The sequence below is a fragment of the Ovis aries genome, chromosome 21 (genome assembly GCF_016772045.2).
Source record: "Ovis aries strain OAR_USU_Benz2616 breed Rambouillet chromosome 21, ARS-UI_Ramb_v3.0, whole genome shotgun sequence".
In the NCBI taxonomy this organism is placed as follows: Eukaryota; Metazoa; Chordata; class Mammalia; order Artiodactyla; family Bovidae; genus Ovis; species Ovis aries.
Window position 1 is genome coordinate 23,580,632 of NC_056074.1, and position 27,631 is coordinate 23,608,262.

Below are 27,631 nucleotides of genomic sequence, written 5' to 3' on the forward strand. Positions count from 1 at the left end.
GGGCCAGGATTCTAGTCTGAGTGCCCTTGGTTATTTCTCAGATGTCAGTTTCTCATATACAAAAAATTGGGGTGTAAAAACTGCCACTCTGTGGCAAAGGAAATGGCAACCCATTCCAGTATTCTTGTGGAGAATCCCATGGACAGAGGAGCCTGATGGGCTGTAGTCCACGGGGTTGCAAAGAGTTGGACATGACTGAGCGACTAACACTCTGTCGTACCTAAAGATTCCCACATACCACTCTGGTTAAAGAAAAGATGGTATGTACATCTATTCGATGGAATACTGTGTAGGTGTTAACAAGAATGCGAAAACTTCATAAACAGGGATGGAAAGACCTCCAAGGTGTACAAAGTGAAAAGAGGGCTGAATAGCTTGTATAATAGGCTACCTTATGTATTAAGAAAAAGGGGGGAATGAAGACAAAAACATATTCAAATTTGCCGGAAAGAGCTCCAGAAGGAGCATAAAGACCACAGGTGGTTACCTGTTGTGGAAGGCTGGGAGATAGAGGGCCTTGGGAGCAGGAGGGAGCCTCTTTACAATAGATGTTTCTATTGTTTTGTTTTTTAACCATGTGATTGAATTACCAACTCAAAAATTATGAGAAAGAAAGACTCAACCTCTGTCTTTATCATAGCGGAAAGGAAAGCAGAGCGGTAGGAATGTGCTGTCATTTGTCTTAGTATTCCGCCAATGCCAGGGCTCCCCAGGGCCCAGCAAGAAGATCCAGTTTCCTTTCAAAGCCGGCTCCAGTATGGCTTAGTCAGGAAGTTCCTTCTCAGGTCTGACTTCATTCTCTCCTGATAAAGCCTCCAGCACTGCCCCACCCCACCAGTTCCATGTAGCTATCAAAAGGTATCCTCAGCTCCCTCTGGGCCTTGCTGGGTTCACTGGGTAAGTCTAAACCCTATCTTCTCCCCCTCCAAGGATCTGGAATGGTTTGGGGTTACTCAGTGAGAGGCCCATTGGTCCTTGTAGCCAACCAGGGAAAAGGAGATACCAAGGGAAGAGAAGAGAGGACAGAGGGAAGAGGCTTGCCACCCAACCTCTCCTCACCCTCCCTGTAAACAGTCCTCTCTCTCTGTGTTCACCTGTTCTGTCCCTTCCCCTACCCCACTGTGCGTGCACACACATACATACACAAACATCTCTGAGTCTCCCTCCTGCTCCCTTCCTTGTCCTTCACGGCCTCATCCCCTTCCTGGTCCTCCCAGGTGAGTGCCCACGCCTTGTCACCATGACAACCATTCACCACAAGCAGATACTTCAGGAGCATGTGTCCATGGAGTTCTCCAGCTCTACCACCCACATGCAGACCTTCTCCAAGACAACCAAGATCGTGGGAGGCAAATAGAGTGGGATGGCTGGCAAGGGGGCAGAATTAGGTAGAGGCAGCCTTTCTTCCTCCCATCTTTGTGACCAAGGGACCCCTCAAAAGCCCAAGATACCACCAACAACCCTCCCAACCTGTGCTTCTAATCTGTGATTTGATAAAGCTAAGCCAGCAGGATGCTTGTCCACAAATGCTATCTCCAGGAAAACAGCTTAGGAAAAATCAATCACATGGATAAGTGTAAGTGATTGAACTCTTAATTGCTGGAGACCAAAGCCATAGGCAAATGCACAAATTTCTAATGGTAGAATTTCAGGCATGGAGGAAGTTAGGGAGGTAGCCGCCTTATCTACTTAAGAATAATGCTGGCCCTGCTCCACTTAAGAAAGAGAAGACTTGGGCTGCCAGTGGAGAGAGGATGAATACATAAACAAGTGACTTGAGCTTCCAGGTGTTCAGACTTGGGGACCAGACTTAAGGGAGGGCAGAGCCAAGGGAAAGCTGAGAAATGGCCTCAGAACAGAACAGATTGTTTTAGCCATGTCTCTAGAGGAGAGTGATTCAAAGATGACAAGGAACCAGGATATCCCAGCCATCCCTCCTTCAGTCAGTCCTCTGTGCACAGAGGTCAAGGCCAGATAAGCAGCAAGTCCCCCTAGCCAAGTGAGGCATGTGTGCGTGCACGCTTAGTCACTCCAGTCGTGTCCGACTCTCTGCGACCCCATGGACCATGGCCAGCCAGGCTCCTCTGTCCATGGGATTCTCCAGGCAAGAGTACTGGAGTGTGTTGCCATTTCCTTCTCCAAGTGAGGCATGAAAGTGAAAGTGAAGTCACTCAGTCATATCCGACTCTTTGTGACCCCGTGGACTGTAGCCTACCAAGCCTACCAAGCTCCTCCCCGTGGACTGTGACCTGGGATTCTCCAGGCAAGAATACTGGAGTGGGTTGTCATTTCCTTCTCCAGGGGATCTTCCCGACCCAGGGATCGAACCTGGGTTTCCCGCATTGGAGGCAGATGCTTTAACCTCTGAGCCACCAGCAAAGCCCACAAGTGAGGCATAGCAAGTGGAACAGCTGGGACTCAAGACCAGAAGCTTCAAACTCAAGTGACTATAATTTGTGATTCTCAGCCCTGATGGCACAACAGAACCACCTTAATGTACAGGTGGGAGAAGGGAGTAGAAAAAATCAGTGACGTGAGTCTTACCTCAGACGGTTAAATCTGGTAGTGTTTTTAAGATCTCCAGGGACCCTGATTTGCAGCCAGACTTGAAAACCACTGTCAGATAGCGTCCAGCAGGGAACATAAATGCAAAAAAGAAAAAAAGGTTTGAGGTGAATTGCCCAGAATGTAGCCCATCGAAAGGGACAGCCCCTCTTGACCTCCCACTGACTGTTGCCATGTAGGAATATGCGTCCGGTGTTAAGGATCCAGAAATTCGAATTTTTATGTGAAATTTCTCAATTTTTAGATGTAGGGCTCCTTTTTGTTTAAATATTAAAGGAAAGGAAAGTGAAGTCACTCGGTCATGTCTGACTCTTTGCCATCCTGTGGACTGTAGCCTACCAGGCTCCTCTGTCCATGGGATTCTCCCAGCAAGAATACTGGAGTGGGTTGCCATTTCCTTCGCCAGGGGATCTTCCTGACCTAGGGATCGAACCTGGGTCTCCCGCATTGCAGGCAGATGCTTTATCCCCTGAGCCACCGGGGAAGCCCATTTAAACATTGGAAACATCAAATAAAAAACATCAATAGACCGGCTGCAGCCTGTAGACCTCTGGTCACTGGGGGACCAGAACTTCCAGGAGAGGAACCCAAAGAGACCCATAAAATCTAAAAAAGAAATCTCCTTCTAAAAAAAGGGCTGGGGTGGGGGGTGCTGAGGGGGAAGTAGAACGCAAGACCTTGACCCAGTAAAGATTGCAGAGATTGACCACTGAGGGATGGATAAGGCTTTCACTCCCCTAGTGGTTGGTATTTGCCATAACACAATGACCCACCGACTCTAAGGTCCTCCTTTCTTGGCCAAAGCGTTTCCTGTTCTCACTGACCTAAAATGCTCCACTGTCCCCTCGAGAAGAGGTCCCAGACTAAGCTCTGCCTGGAGCCTATTCTGACCTCTCTAGCCGGTCAGCACAGAGGAAGTGGTGAGGAGGAAGTTCTCCAGCTCCACAGAGTTCTTCAGCTTGGTGACCCAAAGTTCAAACATCTCTGCTGGCGAGAATGTCCCGGAGTTCATGGAGAAGCCTCAGCCGGTTGCCTCCCCCGAGGGTGCATCCCTCCCAGAGTCTCCCCAAGGCCCCAGGTGCTTCCCTTTCTATCCCAGTGCCCCAGCCCCTCACTGCTGCTGCCACCCCCGCCGTCGTCCCCCCAGTACACAATCACTGGTGGAGACAGGCCAAGGGTCTCTCCCCAGCCCAGAGCTGGGAACAGGTCGAGGTGCAGCTTCCAGGCTAAGGGGCAAAAATAGGTGCCCACTGCAGGGGATAAAGCCATGTTCCGAGTCCGGGCGCAGGGGAACCCCAAACCCAATGTTTTTGGGAGAGAGAATGGCATGCCCATCAAGGACTCTGCCAAGATCTTCTACAACAGCGTGAACAAGGAGCATGTGTTGAAGGTGCCAGGGCCAGTGACCCCTAAGGCCAGAGGCCAAGACCCTGGGATGAGCCCCAGGTCCTCTCACAGCCAAGAGATCCACAGTGGAGACCCAAGAGCTGGGAGATGAGAAAAGGGGCTCTCAATGCCCTAGAGGAGGAGCAGGATAAGAAAGGTGAGTCAGGAGCTAAGGCGTCCTTGCCAGAGTGAGCAGGGGGCCAAAATTAGGGGCAGGGCAAGGCAGAGCTAGGGCAATGCCAGAACAAGGAGGGGGCAGGACCAAATGGAAAAGAGAGAGGTTCCAGCAGGTGATGAGCCCCAAAGGAACATGAGACGAAAGCTACGCGCATGGCTAGAAGGGAATGAGACCAAGGGACCTCAACCAGGCTGAGGTGAGGCGGGATCTGCACGAAGGGAAGGGCTAGTCATAGAGTGGAGGTGAGGGTTAGGATTCCTGGGCTCTTCAGGGGAACATTACAGAAGAGCAATGCCAAGGGCCGATCATCCTAAGGTCTAAGCATCTTCTGCAGCCTCTGGGTCCAGACCCTTTGAGGAAAGGGTGGGATGGGTCCCTGGGGGATCTAGGTCTATAATTACTTCTGTTCCTGGATCTGCCCTGACTTCCCACTGTGAAAGGACAGAGCCTCCCTTCTCCCCACCCATGCCAGGTGCTTCCTTCCCCTCCCAAAGACCCATCATTGGGCCTTAGCACTCCCCACAGTACACACAAGCTGCTCCAGAGCCCCCTACTGGCCAGCCACTCCTTACACAAGCTCATTCAGTCAGCAAGACCTTTTAGGAAACCCACTGGTACCTAAGCTCCTTTCTACAGGCTCCAAGGCAGCCTTGTTCACCCCCATTTCCTCAGGGCTCAACCCAGTACCTGACACAGAGGAGTAAGTCTGTGTTAAATAAAAGAGCACTCAGCCCAGAGCCAGAAACTGCAGATAAAGTTGCAACTCAGAGGAAGTCCTCGTCCTCCAGGAGCTCACAGCCAAGGGGGAGAATCCAATGTGGAATCAGGCTTCAAACAGACACACTCACACTGACTGCTCCCTGGCACCTTCCAATCATAGAGACAGCTCAGTCCTCCATACATACATCCAGCACTCAGCTCCTCCCCCTCCTCCCCAAACACCCTGTCTTCCTGTGGTTCCCTCCCCCACCCCCTACTAAGGGTCTGACTGATCCAGCTGGAGTCACTGACCTCGGACAACTCTGACAACTACAAGTGCATTGCAAGCAATGACCATGCAGATGCCATCTACACTGTGTCCTTGCTGGTGACTGAGGGTGAGCCAGTCCAATCCTCCTGGCCTTTTCTCTTGGGAACCAAACTCCCCCTGTCTGACCCTGTCCCTTTCTCTGTCCTCAGGTCAAGAAAAAATGGATTTCAAAAAGATGTTGAAGAAGAAGTGAGACTGGGAGGCTCCTCTTTCCAGGGTGTGGTCCCCCCACCCTCCAGGCTTTTCAACAGGGCCCTGAGTTAATGGCCCAGGCTCCAAGAATCCATGGAGTAGGGAGGGGCATGTCAAGGTTGGGAGAGCCTCCCTCTGTCTTCAGAGAAAGGCACTAAATCTAGGCTTGTCACCCACCTTCCTCCCAGTGGACCCCCTGCTCCCAAGAAGAAGCAGAAGAAGGTGACAGGTGAGAAAGAGATGCTATAGACTTTTCCAAGATGCCCAAGAAGGACTTTGAGAAGATCTGCATGGAGTATGGTTTCACCAACTTCTGGGGGCTGCTCGAGAAGCTCAAAGGGATGAAGAAAGTGGAGGTAGAGGTCAGTGGCCACCAGGGGGAAAGGGGGCTGCAGGCCGGGGGCTGGGCCTTACCAAAAGTGCTAATGCCTTTGGGACTCCTGGAAGCAAGGTTTCCCCACCCTGCCCATGCCTAGTCAAGGGCATTCTCTGCTGCTAGGGCAGTGAGGAACTCAGGTCATCTTCCTTCCACCTCTTTTCCCTTGACTGCTCCCTGATATATTTGCATCGACTTTGGAATCTGAGAGACCTGGGTTCAAAGTCCAGTTTTACTGCATTATTAACTGAGTGAACTTGGGGCGGGGGGGGGGGGGGGGGTGTCTCTCCAAACCTGTTTCTTCATCTGCAAAATGAAAATTACTTTTGCCCTGTTCATTTGTTTTTATATTGCTGTTCTCACTCATTCATTCAATCAACTTGTCATTGTGAAACATCTGCACCAGAATCAGAGAACCTATACACAAGGGGACCCCTGTACTCGGTAACTGTTCCTCGGATGGTGTTCCTTTTTCTTCCCTTATCATGTCCATTTCCTCCTCGATCTTCAAGTTGTTCCATGCGGAGGGAGGGGAATGCAGCTGTCTAATTAATCAGCCTAGTCATTTGTCCCTGGAAGCTCAGAGGGCTTCTCCAGGCCTGGGGACACAGACTGGGCAGATTTAACATGCCTCTGACACCTGCCTGTTTGTTATCACACTCCCTCAGGCCATATGAATTCTGAAATCCCTGGAAGACAAAACAGCCAAGGTGGACACCATGGTGGTCTCTGACTGCATCATGGAGCTAAAGGACCCCAATGTCAAAATGCCGTGGGTCAAGGTGGGGAGAGCACCCAGGGAGGGATATGATTGGAGTATCATTTCTTCCTCTTCACCCCTTTCCTTCCAAGACCCTCTCGTTACCCATAAGCCCTGTCCTCTTCTCCATCCCAGGAAAACGATGCCATCCGGCACGGCTGAAATGGGCTGGGAGCTGGGCTTTATTCTTAGGTGTTCCACCGGTTTGCTGTTTGATTTGAGACAATTACTCTCCTTTCTCTGTGCCTCAGCCTACCCATCTGAAAGGGCTGAATTAGACAGTCCTGAAGATTACTGATGATCTGGACCTCTAAGAAAAAACATCTAGTGAACTCATGCATATTAAGAGTTCAGGCTTTGGGAGAGGCAGGGACCCTGGATCCCACCAAGCCAGATAATGAAGCTAGAAAAATGTTAGGGGCCTCTGACTGTGTTTGAGAGCCTTAGAAAGGTAGATATGGCTCCTTTCAGCTCAGACTGGCCTTATGGAATGGGATAGAAATCTCCTCTTAAATCCATTCATCAGTTTTTCTACCTAGTCCATGAGGCAGGATAATGAGCCACTGAGGATCCGGTACTTCCTGGGGAAATATGATGTGAAGCAGATGGGCACTGAGTGCGTGCTGCCCATTACATGAGTGATGCAGGCGCCTACAGCCTGGCTGTGGCCAACAGGCGGATGGATGCAGAGCTCATGGTGCTGGGCACGAGTGTGGGCACCAGGGGCCACAAGGAGGACATGGTCAGGGTCAGGGCAAAGGAAGAACCAGGGCTGGGGTCCATGGGGATATGGCAGGAAGGACTGCAGAGCTAGCACAGGCTGCATGGGGTTGGGCTTAACAGAGGAGAGAAACGTGGGGCCTGTGGATACGGCTATGAGATAAAGTGCTGTGGGGCGATGTAGCACAGTGGTTAAGAGTACAGGGTGTGGAGCTGAACTACTGGAGTTCAAATCCTAACTTCTGTCACTTATGAGCTGTATATTTGGGACAAGTGATTCAACTTCTCTTTGCCTCAGTTTTCCCATCTGTAAAATGGGAGATAACAGACTCTTCCTGTATGAGGACTGGATGCCTTAATAGTGCCTGGCTCACAGATACATATTCTTTCTAAAATTGCTGTTAATGTTATTGGGAAGGAGACCATATGAACGTCATGGGAGGGGATTCCTATGATTCACAAGCAGAACAAAAGGAAGTATGTTTTCCCCAGCTGTGGGCTACAAAAGGCTAATGACACCTGAGTCTTTATGCCACCTTCATCCTACCCCTCAGGAGGGACCAGGGATCAGCCCAAGGACTGCCCTTCCTACTCTTTGCTGCAGATAAGTTACTGAAGTTCTTGGGAGAGATGAAGCCGGTGAAGGTGACAGAGTGCCACACAGCTGTGTTTGAGATCCGCCTCTCTAGGAAAGTGCCCGACTTTGTGTGGAAGTTCAGTGGAAAGGAGCTGAAGAGGGATGAAAAGGATGAAATCACAGCGTCTGAGGACGGTCTGACCCACACGTATAAGATTCAGGATGCCAGATTCAGTGATAGTGGTGAGTTCTCTGCCAAGGCAGGAGACCTGGTTCAGAAGACCCAGCTCACTACTGACCATGAGTGTTTGGGCCAGAGCTTGAGTGGTGGGCTTCATGCCACAGCAGCCTCGATGTGGGCATTCATCCCTCCATCCATCCATCCATCTATCCAGCCATCCATGTATCTATCCGTCTCCTCCTTGCAAGGTCCTTTGATGGATATTAGAAAAATAAAGAGTTCTCCTCTCTGCTAACTCCTAGTCTGGTGGGAGATGTAGGTGTGGAAATGGAATTTTAAAAAAAGTTCTTAAGCAAGGAATCAAGACACACTAAGATCTTACTGTCGGCTGGGAGATCTGGAGCCAAGAAATTATTAGCCTTTATGGCTCTAGTGTCATATATTACAGCACATACCATATATTACATCTTGACTACATACATTCTTATAGCTAGTTTGGAGAGTTACACATGATGGTGAGTCACACATGTGAACCACTCTTGACACATATGACATGGAATAATCATTGCTGTGATGGAGGGAGACACAGAGGCTGTGGGAACCCAGAGAAGAGATACCACCTTGCAATGTCAGAAGGGATGTGATAAGATGATGGCAAACCTTTACCAAGAAAAATGAAAAGCCTTTCAGTTTTCAGAGAAGGGGCAAGAGAAGAGAACATTTTCAGCACGTATAAAGGTCCAGACACCAGAGAGACAATGCAGTTATGGTTGGAGGGCCAAGGGGGCATTAGAGATATTGCCTGCAGTCCTGTGAGGAGGTAAAAGCTGTTGCCCTGTTTTACATATGAGCAAACAAATAGACTTAGGAAGTGAATACACTGCACAGAGTCAGCTAGCAAATAAGCAGAGCTGGGAATTTCCCTGTCAGGTACTTCTGTGAGTCGGGTACACACTTCATGTCACAGGGCCCTGTAGTTTCTGGGGTCAAAAAGAGGACCACAGCAGCATCTACCTGCAGGAAAGCGTCGTAGGAGTTTGGGAGCAGAAGCAACTGTTCGTTTGTCTGTCCATAGGCATCCCTATAAAATTTGTAAGCACCCTCAAGAATGTGCGTGTGAAAGAGAGGAGCTGTGCCTGCCTTGAGTGTGAGCTGACGTCCAAGGATGTGACCTTGTACCGGAAGAATGGGCAGCTGCTGGCGAGAAGCTCCAAGTACAGCATGAACCATGAGGGCAAGAGAGCAGGGCTGTTCACTGAGGATGCACAGCTCACTGACGGTGGCAGGTACACCGTGGTGGCTCTGAAGGATGGGGCCTCACTGAATACTACAGCACTGCTGTGGTCACCATGGAAGGTATACACGCACCCTGTCAGTCCCCACCAACTGACCCTCCGCTTTCCTACCATGGGGTGAACACCAGTCCCCCATGACATCAGCCCTCCTCCAGGTCTTGATCTATTTCTGCCTCCCCATTCTAACCAACCCCGTCTCCCAAATTCTGACCGTTTCTACCTCCTAGACCCTGATCGTCCTTCATCTTTTGAACTCTATCTGAAATCCCTTGACTTCATCCATCCTTTACTTCGAGACTCTGACAACCCCCAGCAGATCTGATCATGCCACATCCCTTGACCCTGACCAGGCCCTACTCACTATCCCTGGCCATTTCTCACTGACCCTGGCCACCCTCTACTCCTAATAAACCCTGGGCATCCCACCGGCCAGCATAACCACAGCTAAACATCCCAGCTCCACTAACCATCTGCATCCCACCATCTAGTCTTCTTCACCTGAGCAGCCTGAGTTCCCACTGATCATATGCTCTGATGATCAGCCCCCCATTACCCATCTCCCAGAATTCCTGGTTACCATTTCTCAATGCCACTGACTTTCCCCCAAACCCCACCTACAGGCCCTAATCCCCCCACTGACCCCTTACCCACATGCCCATTTTTAAACATCCTGCTCATCATAAATGACTTTGATAGATGCCACCAGCCCTTTTCGGAGAAGGCAATGGCACCCCACTCCAGTACTCTTGCCTGGAAAATCCCATGGATGGAGGAGCCTGGTAGGCTGCAGTCCATGAGGTCGCTAAGAGTCGGACACGACTGAGCGACTTCCCTTTCACTTTTCACTTTCATGCATCGGAGAAGGAAATGGCAACCCACTCCAGTGTTCTTGCCTGGAGAATCCCGGGGACGGGGGAGCCTGGTGGGCTTCCGTCTCTGGGGTCGCACAGAGTCGGACACGACTGAAGCGACTTAGCAGCAACCAGCCCTTTACACCTTCAGGGTCAAGGGTGCAGAGAGGGAAGCCTCGGTGTTTATCGCAGGTAAGGTCGCTGCCGGCTGTAGACAAAGCGAGACCACGCCTGGCCCGCCCACCTACTCCTAGCCCCTCCCCCATCCCCGCGGGCTCCTCCCCAACCCCCGCTGGGCGTGCCTTTCTTGCCGCCCCTCCTTGCAGATCCGCCAAAAGTCCACCGGTCCGTCCTGGAGGCACTGGCCGCGCACCCGGTCACAGTGAGGGTGGGCCACACCGCGAACATCAAGGTGCCCTTCCGAGCAAAGCCGATGCCCAAAGTGACGTGGTACAAGGAAGGCAGGGAGATGACAGAAGAGGAACGCGTGTCCATGAAGCGTGGCGACCACCAGGCGCTGCTCACCATTTCAAAGTGCGTGCGAGAGGACAGCGGCCTGATCCTGCTCGGGCTCAAGAATGACCATGGCTCCACCACAGCCACTCTGCACCTCAGCGTGCTGGGTGAGCGCGGGGCCCCTGCTCGGCCAGGCTGGGGACCCCCGCTGCCCTGGGCTCAGGGCAACAAGCAGGCTGAGGACAGAGTTGGAGTCTGGGTTGAGAATGGGACTGAGTGCTGACTTTGCAGCCAGAAGGGACCGCTTCCAGCTCCTTAACTCGGTGGCCTTGGGCAAGTCAGTTAACTTTCCTGAGCCTCAGTTTCTCATCTGTGATAGGGTGGTTGTTTAAAGCGTCTTTTTATGAGTGAATTTAAAGGCTGTAGAAGAGTGCACAGCACATTATTGGCCTTCACATGTTACTGAAGTATTGTAATCGACTTGGAGATGAAGCAAGGTGAAAATGGGGTGGAAGAGAGGTGGGGTTTAGGGATGAAAGTGAGGTTCCTTGGGAAGCATTTTGGAGTTGGAAGTGAAACGGAGGGAAGGGAGTAAGATAGGGTCAAGAATAAAGTGAAATTGGAGAGAAAGCTGAAATGCAGGTAGAAATGGGATTTGGGATGGTCTGAACATAATGTTAAGGAAAGAGATGCAGACCTGGCCTTAATGAACTCATAGTCAACGTCCAACACATACATACCATGACCACCTCCCCCACCTGCATCTCCATCAGGTGGTGGGCTGGAATGGAGTGGGTTTCAGTTCAGTTTGGCAGCATGACTGAGCACCTCCTCTGTGTTCTCAGTGCTATGGACACAGGGATGAATTATCCCCAGCAGTCCTCCAACCTAAAAGGATATAGGAAAAAAAAAAAAAAAAAAAACCCGGCAGACATGGAATTACAAAATAAACTGTTATACTGGAGTTCTGGAAGCTGAGAGGAGGGGAGACCTTTGAAGAGGACAAGTGGGAATCAGCTGAGGCAGGGCCCCCTCAGGTCTCCAGTTCACCCATTCCTAGGCAGATGAGGATCTTTGTGAGGGCAAGGATCAAGCTATTTGAGCAGGTCTTAGGAGGACAGTGACTCAGAGAAGCACAAGAGAGCTGCAAAGCTCAGGATCTAGCTATGTTCCAGTCTGGTGGACTCCAACCAGTAGGATGAAGCCCTTCTGGTCCTTTGCTCCAAAGCCCCATTCTGATGCTATCTTCTGTCCTGAGACCATCCCAAGCCTCCCCAGGGCCAGGTGGAGTTCCTGGAGCTCTTGGGTAATTGTGTGCACATGAAGTGGAAGGCACCTAAGGACAACGGACAGTGGCTTATAACACAGTTCATAGTGGAACCGAGGGCAGTCGGCAAGAAGTCCTGGATTAAGATCGGGGAGATGGGCAGCAAAGTCACCAAATTCTCCACCAACAAGGTGGAAGCAGGGAAAGCCTACCAGTTTCCTGTCCTGGCTGTCAATTCAGAAGGAGGGAGCTACTCCCCGGAGGCAGAGGAAGTATTTTCAGGAAATGCTATTGGTCAGTGAGATAGCTCACTGTGGATCCCAGGAGCCACTGTGGGGCCTTCAGCTGGTGAGAAATGCTAGCGGGGCATTCCACAGGGTCATCTGTAGCTGCCCTATGAGACAGATAGATTCTAGAGTAAGAGCAAAACCATGTTGGACAGAAATGCTCAACATTTTCCAGTGAGGTCGCATGTACAACACACCCCTGTGTATATATCCAGAACTATGCACGATGGCAGAAAAGTAATTCCACTTGTTCCTCCATTCCAGAAACCATCCCTCATCCAAGGGAGAGCGATGTTACTTTAGGGATGACCTTGAACCCATTCTAATTGCTTTTTCCAAAGAAAACTCTTGACAACATTGGCGTTTTAATGATGATCGCTAGTTAATTACTTGCCACAGGCCTCCAAACTGATCTCCATGTTTCTATGTGTCAAGACAGTACCTTAAATATTGTGCCTTTGGGGACGACACAGGTTAGAAAATTCAAGTCACCGTTTTCTATCTTGGCTTCACATTAGAACCACTTGAGTTCTCTAAAACAGTGCTGATGCTTGGACTCCACCTAGGCCAGTTAAATCAGGAGATACAACCCAGACACTAGTTGTTGGAAGGGTGTTTTGGGGTTTTTTTTTACTGCTCACTTGACATTAATGCGCAACCAGAATTGGTTAAGGAAGGAACCTTAGAAAACTGGAAATAGAACTGCCTTATGATCCAGGAATCCCACTGCTGGGCATACAATCCCACTGCTGGGCATACACACTGAGGAAACCAGAATTGAAAGAGACACGTGTACCCCAATGTTCATCGCAGCACTGTTTATAATAGCCAGGACATGGAAGCAACCTAGATGTCCATCAGCAGACGAATGGATAAGAAAGCTGTGGTACATATACACAATGGAGTATTACTCAGCCATTAAAAAGAATACATTTGAATCAGTTCTAATGAGGTGGATGAAACTGGAGCTGATTATACAGAGTGAAGTAAGCCAGAAAGAAAAACACCAATACAGTATACTAACACATATATATGGAATTTAGAAAGATGGTAATGACAACCCTGTATGCGAGACAGCAAAAGAGACACAGATGTATGGAACAGACTTTTGGACTCTGTGGGAGAGGGAGAGGGTGGGATGATTTGGGAGAATGGCATTGAAAAATGTATACTATCATGTAAGAAACGAATCGCCAGTCTAGGCTCGATACAGGATACATGATGCCTGGGGCTGGTGCACTGGGATGACCCAGAGAGATGATATGGGGAGAGAGGTGGGAGGGGGGTTCAGGATTGGGAACTCATGTACACCTGTGGCGGACTCATGTCAATGTATGGCAAAACCAATACAGTATTGTAAAGTAAAAGTAAAATTAAAAAAAAAAAAAAAAAGGAGGGAACCAGAGCTCAGCATGAGTTGGACAACTGTCTATACTCCCCCTCCTAACCTGTACCCTCTCTCACCCCCTCTGTCTCCCACAGAGCCTCTGGTCTTGCCTCCCAGGCTTAAGTGACTGACGTGACCAATGAGGCCCTGGCCGTCACATGGAATGCCCCTACCCGAGATGGGGGAGCCCCAGGGCTCCACTACATTGTGGAGCAAAGGAAGAAAGGCAGTAACCTGTGGGTGCCAGTCAACAAGGACCCCATCCAGGGTGAGGTCCTAGAGACACAGGCCCAGGAGGGACCAAGGGAGATTTTGCTGGGTGGACCCATGTACCCCTGCTGCTCGGAACATAACTCCTCCTCATATTCCTTTGCGGGTTTTAATAGCAAACCGATGAACCCTCATCCACATTCACTCATTCTGTGGTCTCCTACCACATGGACACCCCCCACCCCAGCCTCATGACCCCTCAAATGCCAATTTTAGGCACCAAGTACACTGTGGATGATGTCCTGGAGGACACAGAATATGAACTCCGAGTTGTAGCTGCGAATAAGTCAGGCCCTGGACATCCAGTATGTCATCCAACTCAGTGGTAGCCAAGCACCCAGTGAGTGAGTGCAGGGCTGCCAGCGCATAGTGGAAATAGCCATTTGAGGTAGAAAGAGGGTTTCTTCTTAGGAAAGTCTAACAGGAAAGGGGTCACACAGTCTCTACTCTCTGGGAGCTGCCAGCCTGATTGAGGGACAAGATTCACAGAAAGGAGAAAGCCAGCAAATAAAGATTGAGTGTTATGGATAGCGAGGAGGCAGCTGGAAAAAAAAGTTTTTATCAAAAGTAGAGTATGTCTGGTTAGGTGAGGTGGTAGAGAAACGTGTGAGGACTGAGCAAGGTGGTGGGTAAATGGTTGGGCAGGTGCTGAGCTCAGGTAGTGAGATGGGGACACTGCATAAGACTGGATGTGGTAGAGATTGTTGGGCTAAAGGCTGGAGTTTTGAATCCAGAGGGTTGGAGTATATAGTGCATACTGAATTTGGAGGGTACTGACTTCAAGGCTGAAAGTGTTGCGTCAGTGAGAAAATTGAATTTGGAGGTTGTTGAGGGTGCAAGGCTGGGTGCTGAACATGTCAACTATGAGTGTTCAAAGTAGAGGTGGTAAAAGTTTTCAGGGTTATTGAGTGTGGGAATTGGCCTTGGGGTTGAGTGGGAAGAGTATGGGAGCTGATGAGTTGTCTGTGTCACCCAGAGCACCCCAGGCCTGGTGCAAGGCCTGCACATGTCTGATTCCTCCAACACCAGCATCTCCCTGGCCTGGCGAGAGCCTGCAGAGGCAGACCCACCCTCTGGCTACCTCCTTGAGATGCAGGCTGAAGACACCATGGAGCGGTCCAAGTGCACAGAGATCCCTGTCTCAGGCACCTGCTACACAGTGGGAGGCCTCACTGAGAGGCAGCAGTACTTCTTCCGAATCCTGGTGGTGAACGAGGCTGCGGTTGGAGAGGCAGTGGAGCTGGACGAGGGGGTCTGTGCCATGCCAACACCAGAGGAGAGATGCAGAGAAGGCTGGGGTTTAGACCTCTCAACATCCTGGCTCCACCGATTCCTCTTGGACCTCATCCCGTAGGAGACAACTGGGCAGTGCTGGGGATGGAGCAAGGGGTAACCCCAGGGGCTTCCCCACCCAAAACAATACAGAATAAAAAACCCAAAAACCAAAAATCTCACTTATTGTGTGCCAGATAGTGTGTGTCAAAGGAGCTATTAGGGATATAGGGGGAAAAATCAACAACACAGGATCTGCCCTAAAGAGTCTTACATAAAAATAGAGGGAGACAGATGAGAAAAAATAAATGCTTTGCAGCACTGCAGGGTTCCTAGCTGCCTGTCTGGCCTGAAGTGAGAGCATGAGGGGAAGGGATTGGGAAAGGCTCCAGAAGGGAGGCTTAAACTTGAGTCTTCCGGATAGAGAGCTGCTTGCTCCCATCTTTGTCTTTTCCATCTCAGCTGCTCCCAAGTTTGACCTCAGTGCCCGGTTGAAGAGTCATATGGTGGTTTGCGCTGGGACAGCCCTCTGCATCCACGCCACCTTCTCTGTGAGTCATTCCTGACCCTGACCCCCAGAGGCCCACCACTAAACCCAGATGGCTACCATGGCTGCCATAGCCTCTCCCTCTGCCCCTTGCCAGACCTCTGGCACCAGAGGCTGATAGGAGACTCCTGGACAATGGGAGGGGGCCGGCCCCCAAACACCACCCACATGACCCATGGTGCTATCTCCTGTCACCACCCAGGGCTCCCCACCACCCATCGTGATCTGGCTGAAAGATGGCATCCCTACCAAGGGCCGGGAAATTATCACCAAGAGCAAAAACCACTCCCAGTTTCTCATCAACAGCACCAAGTGCTCTGACTCAGGGGTGTACCACACTGAGCTCCAGAATGTGTCTGGAGAGGTATACCACGACTTCCACGTGTGTGTGGCAGGTATGACAATGAGCGGAGGCCTGGGTAGACATCCCTGCCTACACTCCCCTCTGCTACTGGACTTTCACCACTGTAACGGCATTCCTATTGGCACCGCAGAGCAAGACTCTTATTAGCTTTTGCCTTAATGGGCAGAGTTGTTTCCACTTTTTCTCAGTGTCTTGAAACCCCAGAGGCATTGAACTAGGACTAAGCCCTTGTTTCAGTTTTTGCAGTCCTATCTGGAGAGCTTCAGGGCATATGCAGAGTAGGGTCAGTGAGCAGAGAGAGAGGCAGGAACAGGTAAGAGGCAGGAGAGACAGACGGAAATGAGTCCATTAAAAATTGGGGTAACTAGCCTGTATGTTATTGGAAATACTTTCAAAGCATGTGATGTGGTCACCTAGAAAGCCCTTTTGGGTAAACTTCACAATCCCACAGTGTCATTGCCATATAGCTTCATTAGAATTCCTGAACCACAGCTGAAATGAGCTTCCTATTAATTTTTAGTTTCCCCCCAGATACCATTTAGAATTTTAATAATAAAGATGGTGGGTAAAACCTAAGAAAGAGTCTTTTCATCATCTTAAGTTTCAGGAAACTGCAGGTTTTGAGGTTTAACACACTGTGTATTCCTAAATTTACATTAATCACTATGCTGAAGAATATGTGAAACATTCTTTTGCCTTGATGCATTTTGGACCTCCCTCTGCTAAAAGCATAACAGCCCCTCCAAATTGGGGTGACCTCTTAAAGAGAACTGGAAGCTTTATAATAAAGCCCTAAACCCCCAAGGGATGAAGGGGTGAACTTTTATTAAATGGGCACTTTACCCAAACATTTTTATGATAGTTATTGTTAGCCTTTTTTGCAAGTGAGGAAATGGGTCTCTGATAGTAACTTGTCTAAGTTCACAGGACTAGTAAATGACAAAGCTAGAGCTACACTTCATAAATAGTTCTGACTCCAAGACTCTGGGCTGCCTGAGACTTAGAAGGTGAAGGTGCCCCGTCCCATCCTCCTTAGGACTTGGCAGGTGGCTGGCACGGGGGCACGATATTTCGGCGGGGATGTGCACGATATTTCCCCAGGGAGGCTGATGGATTTTCGGACCCTTCCAGATTTTCCGCGGCCACCCACAAAGCTACAGGAGGAGGTCACCAACACGGTGACTCTGACCGGGAACCACAGCCCCCGACCTTCAGGAGGGCGGCGAGGTCCACTACACCATCATGGAGCGGGATGCCAGCACCGCCACCTGGCTCAAGGCGGTCGACCGCGTCTTCAGCAACAAGTACACGGTGACCGACTCGCTCCTCGGCAGGAAGTACTACTTCCGAGTGCTGGCCCAGAACGCAGCGGTGACTCCAACGGTACCTGCCTGGCTTGTCAACAAGGACAGGAGTGAGTCTGGGGACTTAGGGGTTCAGATCTTTGATCCCTGCTGGCGGGGATGAAATAAGGATTGCCAGGGTTACCCAATGCTGAGAAGCACTGAGGTGAAAGAACTAACGTCGGGGACCCTGGGGAAAAAAGCTGAGGTCTGGAAGCCTAGGGGAGGGGAGTCCTTCGGGGGACTCTGAGGGGTGGGACTAACGCGGAGGTGGGGAGATCCCCCTGGGGGCGGGGATGCCGGTAGGGGGCGGGATGGAGGGGCGGGATGGAGGGGCGGGGATGGAGGTGGGGGACGGGGATGTGGAGCTGAGAAGCTGTTTCAGGGGAGAGGCTAACTGACGTCCTGATTGAGGATTCAGGGAGGGTCCAAGAAGAGGCGACGACATCCAGAAACCCCGGAGGGAGGGGATTAAGGATTGGGAAAGCTGCAGGAAACTTGAAATATGATTCAATTGGAGAGAGCAGAGACGGTGGAGACTGGGATGGCCTTGGGGAAAGCTTGGACCGGTGCGGGGGCGGGCGTGGGGTGGGGGTGGGGAGTGGTGATCAGACACATGAACACCCGTGGCTGATTCATGTCAATGTATGGCAAAACCCATCACAATATTGTAAAGTAATCAGCCTCCATTAAAATAAATTTATTAATTAGGGGGGAAAAAAATGCCAGTCAACAGCCCGGTCCAGAAGCTGGTGGCCGGAAAGAAGTCTAGGATGCCCAGGTCTGGAAAAACGCAAAAGCCCGCGGACCTGGTTTGGGTCTTGGAACCAGCAGTGGCATGGGGGTGGGAGAGTGACGAAGGGAGAACTTCAGGAACCACTATGAAGTCGGGGCCCTAGAGCTTGACGGTGCGTGGGAATCTAACCCAGGTCATCGGGGTTTCGTGAGCTGGGTATTCGGGGCGTCTTTCGAGCTCTAGGCGGGAGCGCCGTGGGTGGGGGACCTTGGGGTGCGCTTACCGCTCGCCATGTCCCCCACCCTCACCCCCACCCGACCCCCGCACAATCGAGGACCTGAGCACTTAGCTGAAGCCGTACCAGCAGAAGGACTGGCGCCACGTGCTGCGCGGCCAGGACTGCACCGTGACCCGCGCCTTCCTGGGGAACCCGCGGCCCACCGTCACCCTCTACAAGGGCCACGTCAACATCACAGCCAACTCACGGTTCTGGTACATCTCCACTAGCAGCGTGTGCACCATCGTCATCCCCACCTGCACGCTCAAGGACAGCGGCGAGTACTGCGTGCTGGTGGAGAATAAGCTGGGCAAGGACTTCAGCAGCTGCAAGCTTACCGTCTACTGTGAGGGTGCCGAGCCTGCCTCCGGCAGGCCTGGAGGTGGTGGGCGCCCCAGGCTGAGTCCTACCGGGGGTGGAAGTGCAAAATGGCAGTCTTGTGGGAGGTCGATAGATTATTTTCCTATGGCTGACACTACCTTTTATTTAATCTACCATGGGGTGGTGTAAATATTCTCTAACTGACCAAAGTTCGACCCACTCTGCCATCTTCTCCATATCATTTGTTATGTATCTGGCCCCTGCAGATTTGGGAGTTGGCAAAAAAAAAAAGAGTCTGTAGTTTGCAACCCTTCAGTTCAGTTCAGTGGCTCAGTTGTGTCTGACTCTTTGCGAACCCATGGACTGCAACACGCCAGGCTTCCCTGTACATCACCAACTCCCTGAGCTTGCACAAACTCATTGTCCGTCGGGTCGGTGATGCCATCCAACCATCTCATGCTCTGTGGTTCCCTTCTCCTCCTGCCTTCAATCTTTCCCAGCATCAGGGTAGTTTGCAACCCTCGGTGGGCCTAAACGTGCATTTGAAAAAAAAACAGTAGTGATCAGGTCTAAACCAGACTTGACAAGCACAATCTCCCTGGTAGGGTTCTAAAAGGAATCTTTTATATTGACAAAAATTTCAATATATTTTGATGTGCAACCAAGACAAAACTATAGTGGCTCAGGATAAGGACAGACAGGAGGCGCTGTAGGGAATAAAGGCTTCCCCCCAGGTGGCGCTAGTGGTAAAGAACCTGTCTGCCACTGCAGGAGAAAGGAGGGGTAGATCCCTGGCTTGGGAAGATCCCCTGGAGGAGGGCATGGCAACCCATTCCAGTATTCTAGCTTGGAGAATCCCATGGACAGAGGAGCCTGGTGGGCTGCAGTCCTTGGCGTCGCAAAGTCAGACATGATTGAAGCACACAAGGGAGGCCCTCCCTCTGCACACAGGTGCGCCATGTCTCTGCTCGTGTGTGCACAAGTAGGGGAAATGTTTTATTTCTTCCTACATCCTACTGTCTTCACAGCTAGACAGCTAGTTGCATGAACTCTCTTAATGCAAAGATGACCTACATTGCTCTTCCCCCTTTGCTTTAAGCCTCCTAGCTTTGTTATGATCCTTTAAACTCACTGCCCACCACCTACCTCTCCAGCCTCCTCCTCTGCCACTCTCTGAAGTTTCCATGGCATGTATTGGTGTCCACAGTCTCCATGGTTACAGACTGTAACCATCCTGTTGCAGATGTCTTTCTCTGGGGAAAGGACCATGTCCTGTTGCTCTGTCTCTCAAGTACTCAGCTAAGTGCCTGGCACTGAGATGATGCCTCCACAGTGGCTGCTGAACTGTGTAACAGAACTAGGCCAGGGAAGGCACCATGGGAGACATCCAGCTCTCATTCCACAGCTAGAGAGATCCCTGACAACTTAATTCTGGTTTAAGCACATGGGCACAAGGCCCTGGCTCTAATACTAATCAGCCATGTGACCTTGGCAAGCCACTCTAAGCTTGTTTTCTCATCTACTTCTTAAGGCTGTTATGAGGATTAAATGAGATAGTGCATAGAAGCACCTGGCACTATGCGTGGCATACATTAAATGAATAACTGGCAACTCTTGGCCCCACACACTCGGCTGACCTTGGCAGACTGCAGCTGGAAAGGACTGAGGATCCTAGGCAGGGTCCAGCCTCTGGTTTCTGCATAGTGACTCAAAGTCCAGGAGTTTGGAGGTTCCCTTGTCCCTAGGGTCATTCACACTGACAAAAACTTTCTTTGCTCTTTCAGACAAAGATGACAAGTCAGTTCTAGCATCTGTCACTGAGAGTCTGCAGAAGAAATCAAAGTACCTCATGTGAGCTCCAGCCCAGCCCAGGCATCAGGAGGATGTTGTGATGTGGGGCTTCTTGGTCTGTCCTCTGTGTGGTCCCAGTGAGGGAGGCCCTGTATGCTCTGCGGTCTTTGTCAACATAAACATTCACTGAAGGGATAGGACAATACACTGAGTGAGTGTGCCTTTGCGTATATTCCTGACCATGGTGTGCACCAGGGACCAATGGGACTTGGGAGTGGGATGGGGATACTCAGAAGCCCAACCCCCAAGAGCCTGCTCCAAACCCACCCACATGGGGAGTGACCAGTCCCCTTTTGGCTGGGCCTTGCCCTGCCTTCCCTCCTCCACAGCTGCACTGTACCTGGCCCTCCCCTCAGGGCTTAGCAGGGAAGTTTGCAACTTCCTCCCCAGCCTGCCCTTCCAATTTCTTAACTACAAGTAGGTATGTCTTCAGTTCTGGGATTTAAATGGATCAAGACCTTGCCTTTTTAGTGTGCAGGGTTCCTACTATCTGAGCATCCCAGGTGGCTGAGTGGTGAAGAATTCACTTGTCAAAACAGGAGACACAGGTTCAATCCCTGGGTCAAGAAGATCCTCTGGAGAAGGAAATGGCAACCCACTCCAGTATTCTTGCCTGGAAAATCCCATGGACAGCGGAGCATTGTGTGTTACAGTCCAGGGGGACACAACTCAGCGACCGAGCACACACTCATGCATATTCCTCCTGAGAATTAGAGAATCTGAAATAGGATTGGTCATCCACCTCACTATGTCTGACAGCAGCAAACTCTTCCTTAAAAAAATTTTAAGCTACTGGACTTGAAACAAGGATGGGGGTCTTTGAACCTCCCTCTTCTACTTTATTCTTTTGCTAGTTCCCACCAGCAGGGTTTCCCTGGTGGTTCAGCTGGTAAAGAATTGGCCTGCAATGTGGGAGAACCTGAGTTCGATCCCTGGGTTGGGAAGATCCCCTGGAGAAGAGAAAGGCTACCGACTCCAGCATTCTGGCCTGGAGAATTCCATGGATTGTCCATGGAGTCGCAAAGAGTCAGATGGACTGAGTGACTTACACTTTCAGCTCCCAACACTAATCTCTGTACAGATGCTAGTTTGAAAATTACTGATTCATCCAACATCCATACGGGGCTTGAGTCTACCACATCCCCACAATTGTACAACCCCTCTCCTGATGGAGTATTCATTACCATCCATGACTTCCCTTTTTACTCTGGGTCAGGGAGCTGCCCATTAAGATGAAAATGCCCCTGGAGTCAGGTGACACGTTATTCTGCCAGGGCTTCACATCTAAAGCATGAATCATACAATCTAATCTCATTCCTCCCAGCTGTTCAGCTGAGCCCAGACTCCAGGGAGGAGGAGAAGCATGAAGGGAATCTAGATTATTCTGGAGCAGGTAGCAAGTCTGGGCTGGGGAGGGGAGGAGGTGGCTAGCAGTAGAGGACACCAAGTAATGAGATGCGGGGCACCTGTGCATAGAGGAGGGCATTAAGGACAAGTTTGGATGGTGGCAACTACTACCCATCCCCTATCCTCCCGAACTACATCCTCACCCACACACGTGACCAGAAAGAGACCTACTCCAACCAGGACAGTGTCATCAGAGCCAGGGAGCCGGCCTGATGCCAACATGCACTGGACGGGACTGTGACCCGCGCTGTGAGGACATCCAGGGCCCCTGGTGCCATGCCCCACCCCCACCTCTCCAGGACAGGCACGTGCCACACAGGCAGACAAGCAGGGCAGCCAGTGACTCTTGTTGTTTTTTTTTTTTATTTTTTTTTCATGTGAGCAACAGGATGGAGTCGTCCCATCCTTGCTCCCCTTGCATTGAATGTGCCTTGGGTCTTATGACCCTAGAGTGTCATTGGAGCCCGTTCCTCTTGCTCCCAGTGCAGGAGGGGCAAGGAGGAAAGAACTGAGAGTGGGTGTGTATGTGGGGGGTGCCAAGCTCTCTGAGCCAGGCTCAGCAACCCCTCAGCAGCTCCCTGAGGCCCTCTCCCTGTAAGACTTTGACACACAGCAGGTCAGAGACAGCTGGCAGAGTAAGACATAGGTAGGCTGGGAGACAGACCATACAAACAAGACACACACACACACACACACACACACACACACACACACACAGGCTGGCCCCTTCCTTTGGCATGGTTCACCCTAGCCCTGGGGATAGGGTCTGAGGGTAGTGGTGTGGGGCCTGAACTCTGGCATGCCCTTTGAGAGATGGGACCAACTTGAATCCTTGGTATGCAGAACTCCCAAGGCCAAAGTAGTCCCCAATCTTGCCTACCTAGACAGACACCCCTCCACCTTCCCACCCAACACTTAGACATTAAGATTGTTCAAGTAACAAGGATAGATGCAGGAAAGGGAGACTCCACCCTCATCCAGTCTTTCCACCTAGGGGCCTGGGAAAGGGGCTTCAAGCCCTGGGCATCTCAGCACAGACTCTTCCCTTCCTCACTCAACTCTGCGTAAATCATAAAGAGTGGAAGTGGGTGAGTCAGACTCTTCCATCTAGTAGAAGTGGGGGAGGTCAAGAGGCTGAGCACCACAGCCCTCCAGAGGGGCTCTGACAGTCTGGATGGGGTAGAGGTGGGAATATCCTGGCTCCGGCAAGGAGCATTAGGCTGGCTTTTTTTAGTTCTCAGCATGGTCCTGGACCACTAGCTTTGCTAGAATCTTTTTTCTGCTTATCCCTCAAACTTGCACATTTCACAGGTGGTACCTGCTGCCCCAGGCTGGTACTGTGGTCATCTCAATCCAGCTCTGGCAGACTCCCAGGTTCTGGACTCCAGTCCCAGGAGAAGAGAGAGGTGACCAGAATCTGACCCTCATTTGGCCTTGCTCAGTCGGTAGTCCTCCACTGGCTCCCGGCTCTCAACAGCTGACAGGGCGATGAGCATCTGGGCAGCGTAGTAGGTGGACATGATGAATGCCCGTGAGTAGGGCACAGGGAAGCAGAACTTGTCGAGGGCGATGGTCAGGTCTGAGACAATAAATAGCAGTGCGCCACTGCCCGCCGCTAGCTCAGTCCAGCGCCAGGCTGCTCCGACCAGCTGTAGCCCCGCCATTGCTCGCCAGCCCATGAAGCCAATAAGGGCCACATAGACCCCCACCAGGTAGGTGAAGGCACCCGTGAGGTTTGGGTAGAGGAAGGCATAGCACAGGCCCGACAATACTGCCATCAGCAGACCTGTCCGAAGAGCCAGTGGCCGCATGCCAAAGGCCGAGGCGTAGAGCATGTGGGTCACAGCAAACATCAGCAGACCTGGGAGTGAGAGGGGATGATGGGATGTTGAAGGCAAGCTCAGGTGAGGAACGAGTAACAGGAGGTGGGGTAGGAGTGCGGTGCTTGGGATAACCCAGGGGAGTAACAGGGGTGGGGAGAAATCCACGAAGGCAAAGATACCTCCAAACTCTCCTGTGGTACTCCAGAACGGATCACCGTATCACTGGCAAGGTCATGCGGCAACAGGGGCCCCAACAGTCTTTGGCCTCAGAACCCCTTTAATTCCCCATGTTCTTGTTTTAAAAAAAATTCTCTTTCCTAAATCCTTGGCCCCTCCCCAGGGTCCTCTAGCCCAAGATTCCTCCCAGGTGGTGACTGTGATGACTGACCGTGGACAAAGTAACCTTGGTCCTGCCAGATGAGGAAGGCATCGCCTATGGCAGAGAAGACAAGCCCCACGAAGATGCGGGTAGCACTGGGGTGGGTCAGCAGGAATCCCAGGCCATGGGCCAGGAGGAAGAGCCAGAGGCAGAAGATTGGCAGGCACTTGATGAGGGCGCTGACCCACGATGGGCTGGACGAGGGCAGCCAGAGCACGAAATACACACAGGTAGCCTTGAAGAAGGGCACCAGCTTGGGTCCCTCACTCTTCACCTGGAAGACACGGGACAAAGGCAGCATTCAGAGCATGGGAGCCCAGAGCGGGGCTCAGAGCAGGACCCTCAGCCCAGGCATCCACCCCAAAGACAGGCCCACCACCAAAGCAGGGAGGACTGACACAAACCCAGTTTGACCTGCCCCAAGCAGCCAGTGTGAAAGAGCCTGTCGTTAACTTGAGGCTTAAATGATTAGGAAGACAAAGGGCTCCATTGAGCCTGCTACTCACGTCCCATTCTTGGCCCTGGGGCAGGACCAAAATAGTCACAGGGCAGAAAGCAGACTTTGGGATAGTGTCCCATCCTGCAGGCCAAGGCTTCTCCCTTTCTGCCCCTTCCTTCTTCCCCTACAAAGCCCCCTCAGCCTCTCTCTGGCAGCATCAGTCCCCAGCTGTCTGGAATAGAGCGGAGTCAGCAGCAGACCACAGAGATGCCACAGCTGGCCAACTCGTGATCCTCAGCAGTGGGGCCAGGACACGGGCCCGGCAACACCAGGTGAGTGCCAGGAATGTGTGAGAATGAGCACTGTCAACCATCTCAGCTCCCACTGGCTCTCTTCTCAGCCAGTCTACAACTCAGCCTCCACTTTAGCTACCCTAGCCTAAAGGTACCATCAGGGACACGGAGAAGAGACAGGGATACTGCCTAGAGAAATGCACCCATGAGTGGGGAGCAAGAAAACTGTCCCTGGAATACCAGCAATCTCAGGGGTTGGGGGGTTGGAGAGGGTGTCAGTCATTCTCATTTCCCAGAAAACAAGAGCAACTTCAGGCACATCAGAAAAAGAGGCAGGACGGGGAGGCAGGGTTCTCTCACCAGCTTTTGATCTGAAGCCAGCAGTTCAGGCTGGGAGGAGATGAGGAACTGAGAGGGGGAAGTTAGAGCAGCTGACTGGGTCTCAGCCGGATTAGGAGGGAAGGGAGCTAAAGAAGTGTTGCTTCCCAGGCCATGCAGGCACTCTGCAAGCTCAGGGAGGGAGCTGCTGTGGATATTCTGAATTTCGGATACCCTGAAGCTGTTTTTCTTGGACATTTGGTACTGGGGCTCAGAGAGTGATGTGAAGGAGCTGAGGTTCCCAGTATATTCATGCTCTGCCCAAGAGACAGGTCTCTGGGCCAGTGAGCTGCCCAGCACAGGGCCATGGGTACACACTCAAGACTCTCAGATCTCCAGGCTGTGGTTACCTAGCACTGAACAGACTGTGATGAAGGAGGCTGGGAAGAGGCAGATGCGGATCCAGGGGCTAAGCCTGCCGCTGCTCTGCCAGGGGTGAGAGCAGTGAGAAGAGATGACAGAGTTCCTTCCTATGGAGATTTCCCCAGTGCAGGCTGGTCAGGGCAGAGACACGGGCAGAGGAGGAGATAGCTTAACCTCACAGTCCCCAGATCTCCCCAGCCTCACCTGCTAGCCCTTGGAAGCATCTACGCCACAGTTCTCCCCCAGGTCCCCTATTCCCTAGAAGAAGAAACAGCAGTAGTAGCGGGGGAGGCTTTGACAGTCTTGGAGAACCCAGCGCTAGGAGTAGGAGAGAGGCAGAGAAGAGACAAAAGTTCAGGTGAGAAAGTCTGAACAAGGGGTGTCAATAGAGAACGACCCTTTTTCCCTTCTGCGCGTGATCCAGGCTGCCTAGACTCAGAGGCGTCACCTACACTGCCCGAGACTTCTTGTAAAGATGAGGAAAGGGAGGGAAGAAATTGGGAAAAAGACTCCCAGGAGGTCCCAGCCCCGTTCCCGCTCTCCCCCTCTTCTCTGCGGTCTGCCCACGCAGAGCTGGCGGCCCGCTGCCGTCCCTTTCCTCTCCCAGGCGGGCCACCCGGCCGACCCGCGCCAGACACACGGAGATCAACAAAGTCACGCTTCCGAGTCACGTGCCCGCTGTTTTCCTCCCTCCCGCGGGCCGGCGGGGGGCGCGCGGAGGAGGGGTGCCAGAGTCTGGGATGCGGGGGGCCGTGACCGCGCCGCCTCCCGCCGGGGGGACGCGGGCGGCCGCAGGATCCCTGCCTTTCCTCGTACCGCCCCCGCCCCGCCGCCCGCGGCTTGGCCTGCCGCAGCTCAGTCCCCAGGCCGGTGGGCTCCGGCCGCGCCGGACACTGGCCCGCTCGCTCGCTCGCTCACACACTCACCACAGTGACCGGGGACACCATGGCGGCGGCGGCGGCGGCGGCTGTCACCCGGTTCCGGGAGGCAGCGGCCCGGGACGCGCCGCAGGTGAGGAGGCGACGAAGTAACGAAGCCCCGGTGACCCAGGATACCTCCCGCGCGCCGGGTGCCGGAGCTTCTGTCTGCGATCCGCGCGACGTCACGGCAGACACAGCCAATGAGAGGGCTGGAGTCGGCCGGGGCGGGGGCGCAGAGCTGGAGGGCGGCCCCGGAGTCGCGAGAGGCCCCGCCCCTCCCCCACCCTACCCCCACCCCACCCTCCTGTACCCCATCTTTACTGGCCCAGAGAGAGAGGCTCTTCAGGTCGCGCCCCTCTAGGAGTCTGTGCCAAGGCCTCCTGGAACCTAACTGTGACCCCAGGCTTTGAGGGACGACAGAGGTTGGCAGAGAGACAAACACTTTCCTGTCCCAGACACAGGGCTACACATATTTTTCTCATAAACCGGGGTAAAATGCAAGGACAAATTCCCTTCAGCCTTTAAACATGCAGTCCACATGGACACATTTGGTTAGACCCACAACCTTCACTGTACACAAATACACATCGAAATGGACACACGATGGTCCGTTGACACACAACTTTTTAACATAAAAAGAAACATATAGCAATCCATAGACCCATGATTGTGTGTGTGTGGCACAGTCGCGTCCGACTCTCTGTGACCTTTTGGACTGTAGCCCACCAGGCTCCTTTATCCATGGGATTCTCCAGGCAATAATACTGGAGTGGGTTGTTATGCCCTTCTCCAAGAGATCTTCCGAGCCCAGGAATGGAACCAGCGGCTCCTGTGTCGCCTGCATTGCAGGCATATTCTTTATCCGCTGAGCCACTGGGGAAGCCCCCGCAAAGACCCATACACATGCACAAACACATACAGGATCACAATTAAGCACCAAACCAATACATAGCCACAAAACTGACAGGCCCAGATGCACATATATCCTTCAAGGTGAAAAGAGAGACACATATATAGGCATGCCTATAGACCGACAACAACCACAGTTACTCAATCACCCTTAGACACACTCTCTCACAACTCAAGAGACACCTTAACACCCACAAGAACACACCGGGAATGATAGACAGGCAGACCTGA

At 52.0% G+C, this 27,631-nt stretch overlaps 2 protein-coding genes across 3 annotated transcripts; one reads left to right on the forward strand and one right to left on the reverse strand.

Moving 5' to 3' along the window:
- Positions 1 to 1,240: 1,240 nt before the first annotated feature.
- On the forward strand, positions 1,241 to 20,493 carry IGSF22 (immunoglobulin superfamily member 22). Its single transcript, XM_060403855.1, is given in 25 exon segments — positions 1,241 to 1,349; positions 3,478 to 3,609; positions 3,822 to 3,955; positions 5,127 to 5,226; positions 5,309 to 5,348; positions 5,540 to 5,595; positions 5,598 to 5,713; positions 6,396 to 6,509; positions 7,039 to 7,117; positions 7,120 to 7,191; positions 7,812 to 8,090; positions 9,041 to 9,280; positions 9,283 to 9,387; positions 10,438 to 10,734; positions 11,826 to 12,132; positions 13,604 to 13,776; positions 13,995 to 14,081; positions 14,084 to 14,126; positions 14,757 to 15,076; positions 15,513 to 15,601; positions 15,800 to 15,992; positions 17,093 to 17,163; positions 17,165 to 17,373; positions 18,368 to 18,663; positions 20,423 to 20,493. Coding segments are annotated over 25 exon segments (3,732 nt in total).
- Positions 20,494 to 22,240: 1,747 nt separating this feature from the next.
- Positions 22,241 to 26,658, reverse strand: TMEM86A (transmembrane protein 86A). Of its 2 annotated transcripts, none has more exons than XM_027959607.2 (3): positions 26,498 to 26,658; positions 24,108 to 24,372; positions 22,241 to 23,757 (listed from the first exon to the last, which is right to left on the reverse strand). In XM_027959607.2, the coding sequence occupies exons 1-3, from the start codon at positions 26,516 to 26,518 to the stop codon at positions 23,321 to 23,323; spliced, it is 723 nt and encodes a 240-aa protein (XP_027815408.1). In that variant the 5' UTR covers positions 26,519 to 26,658; the 3' UTR covers positions 22,241 to 23,320. The 2 variants fall into 2 exon arrangements, with proteins under 2 accessions (XP_027815408.1, XP_011957184.1); XM_012101794.4 differs by having other exon boundaries at positions 24,108 to 25,829.
- Between the last annotated feature and the right edge of the window lie 973 nt (positions 26,659 to 27,631).

Coding starts and splice junctions, on each gene's coding strand:
- TMEM86A (XM_012101794.4), bottom strand. CDS start 24,399: ATGCTGCCTTTGTCCCGTGTCTTCCAGGTGAAGAGTGAGGGACCCAAG. Junction 23,758..24,107: donor CCAAGGTTACTTTGTCCACG/GTCAGTCATCAC, acceptor TCTCACTCCCAG/GTCTGCTGATGTTTGCTGTG.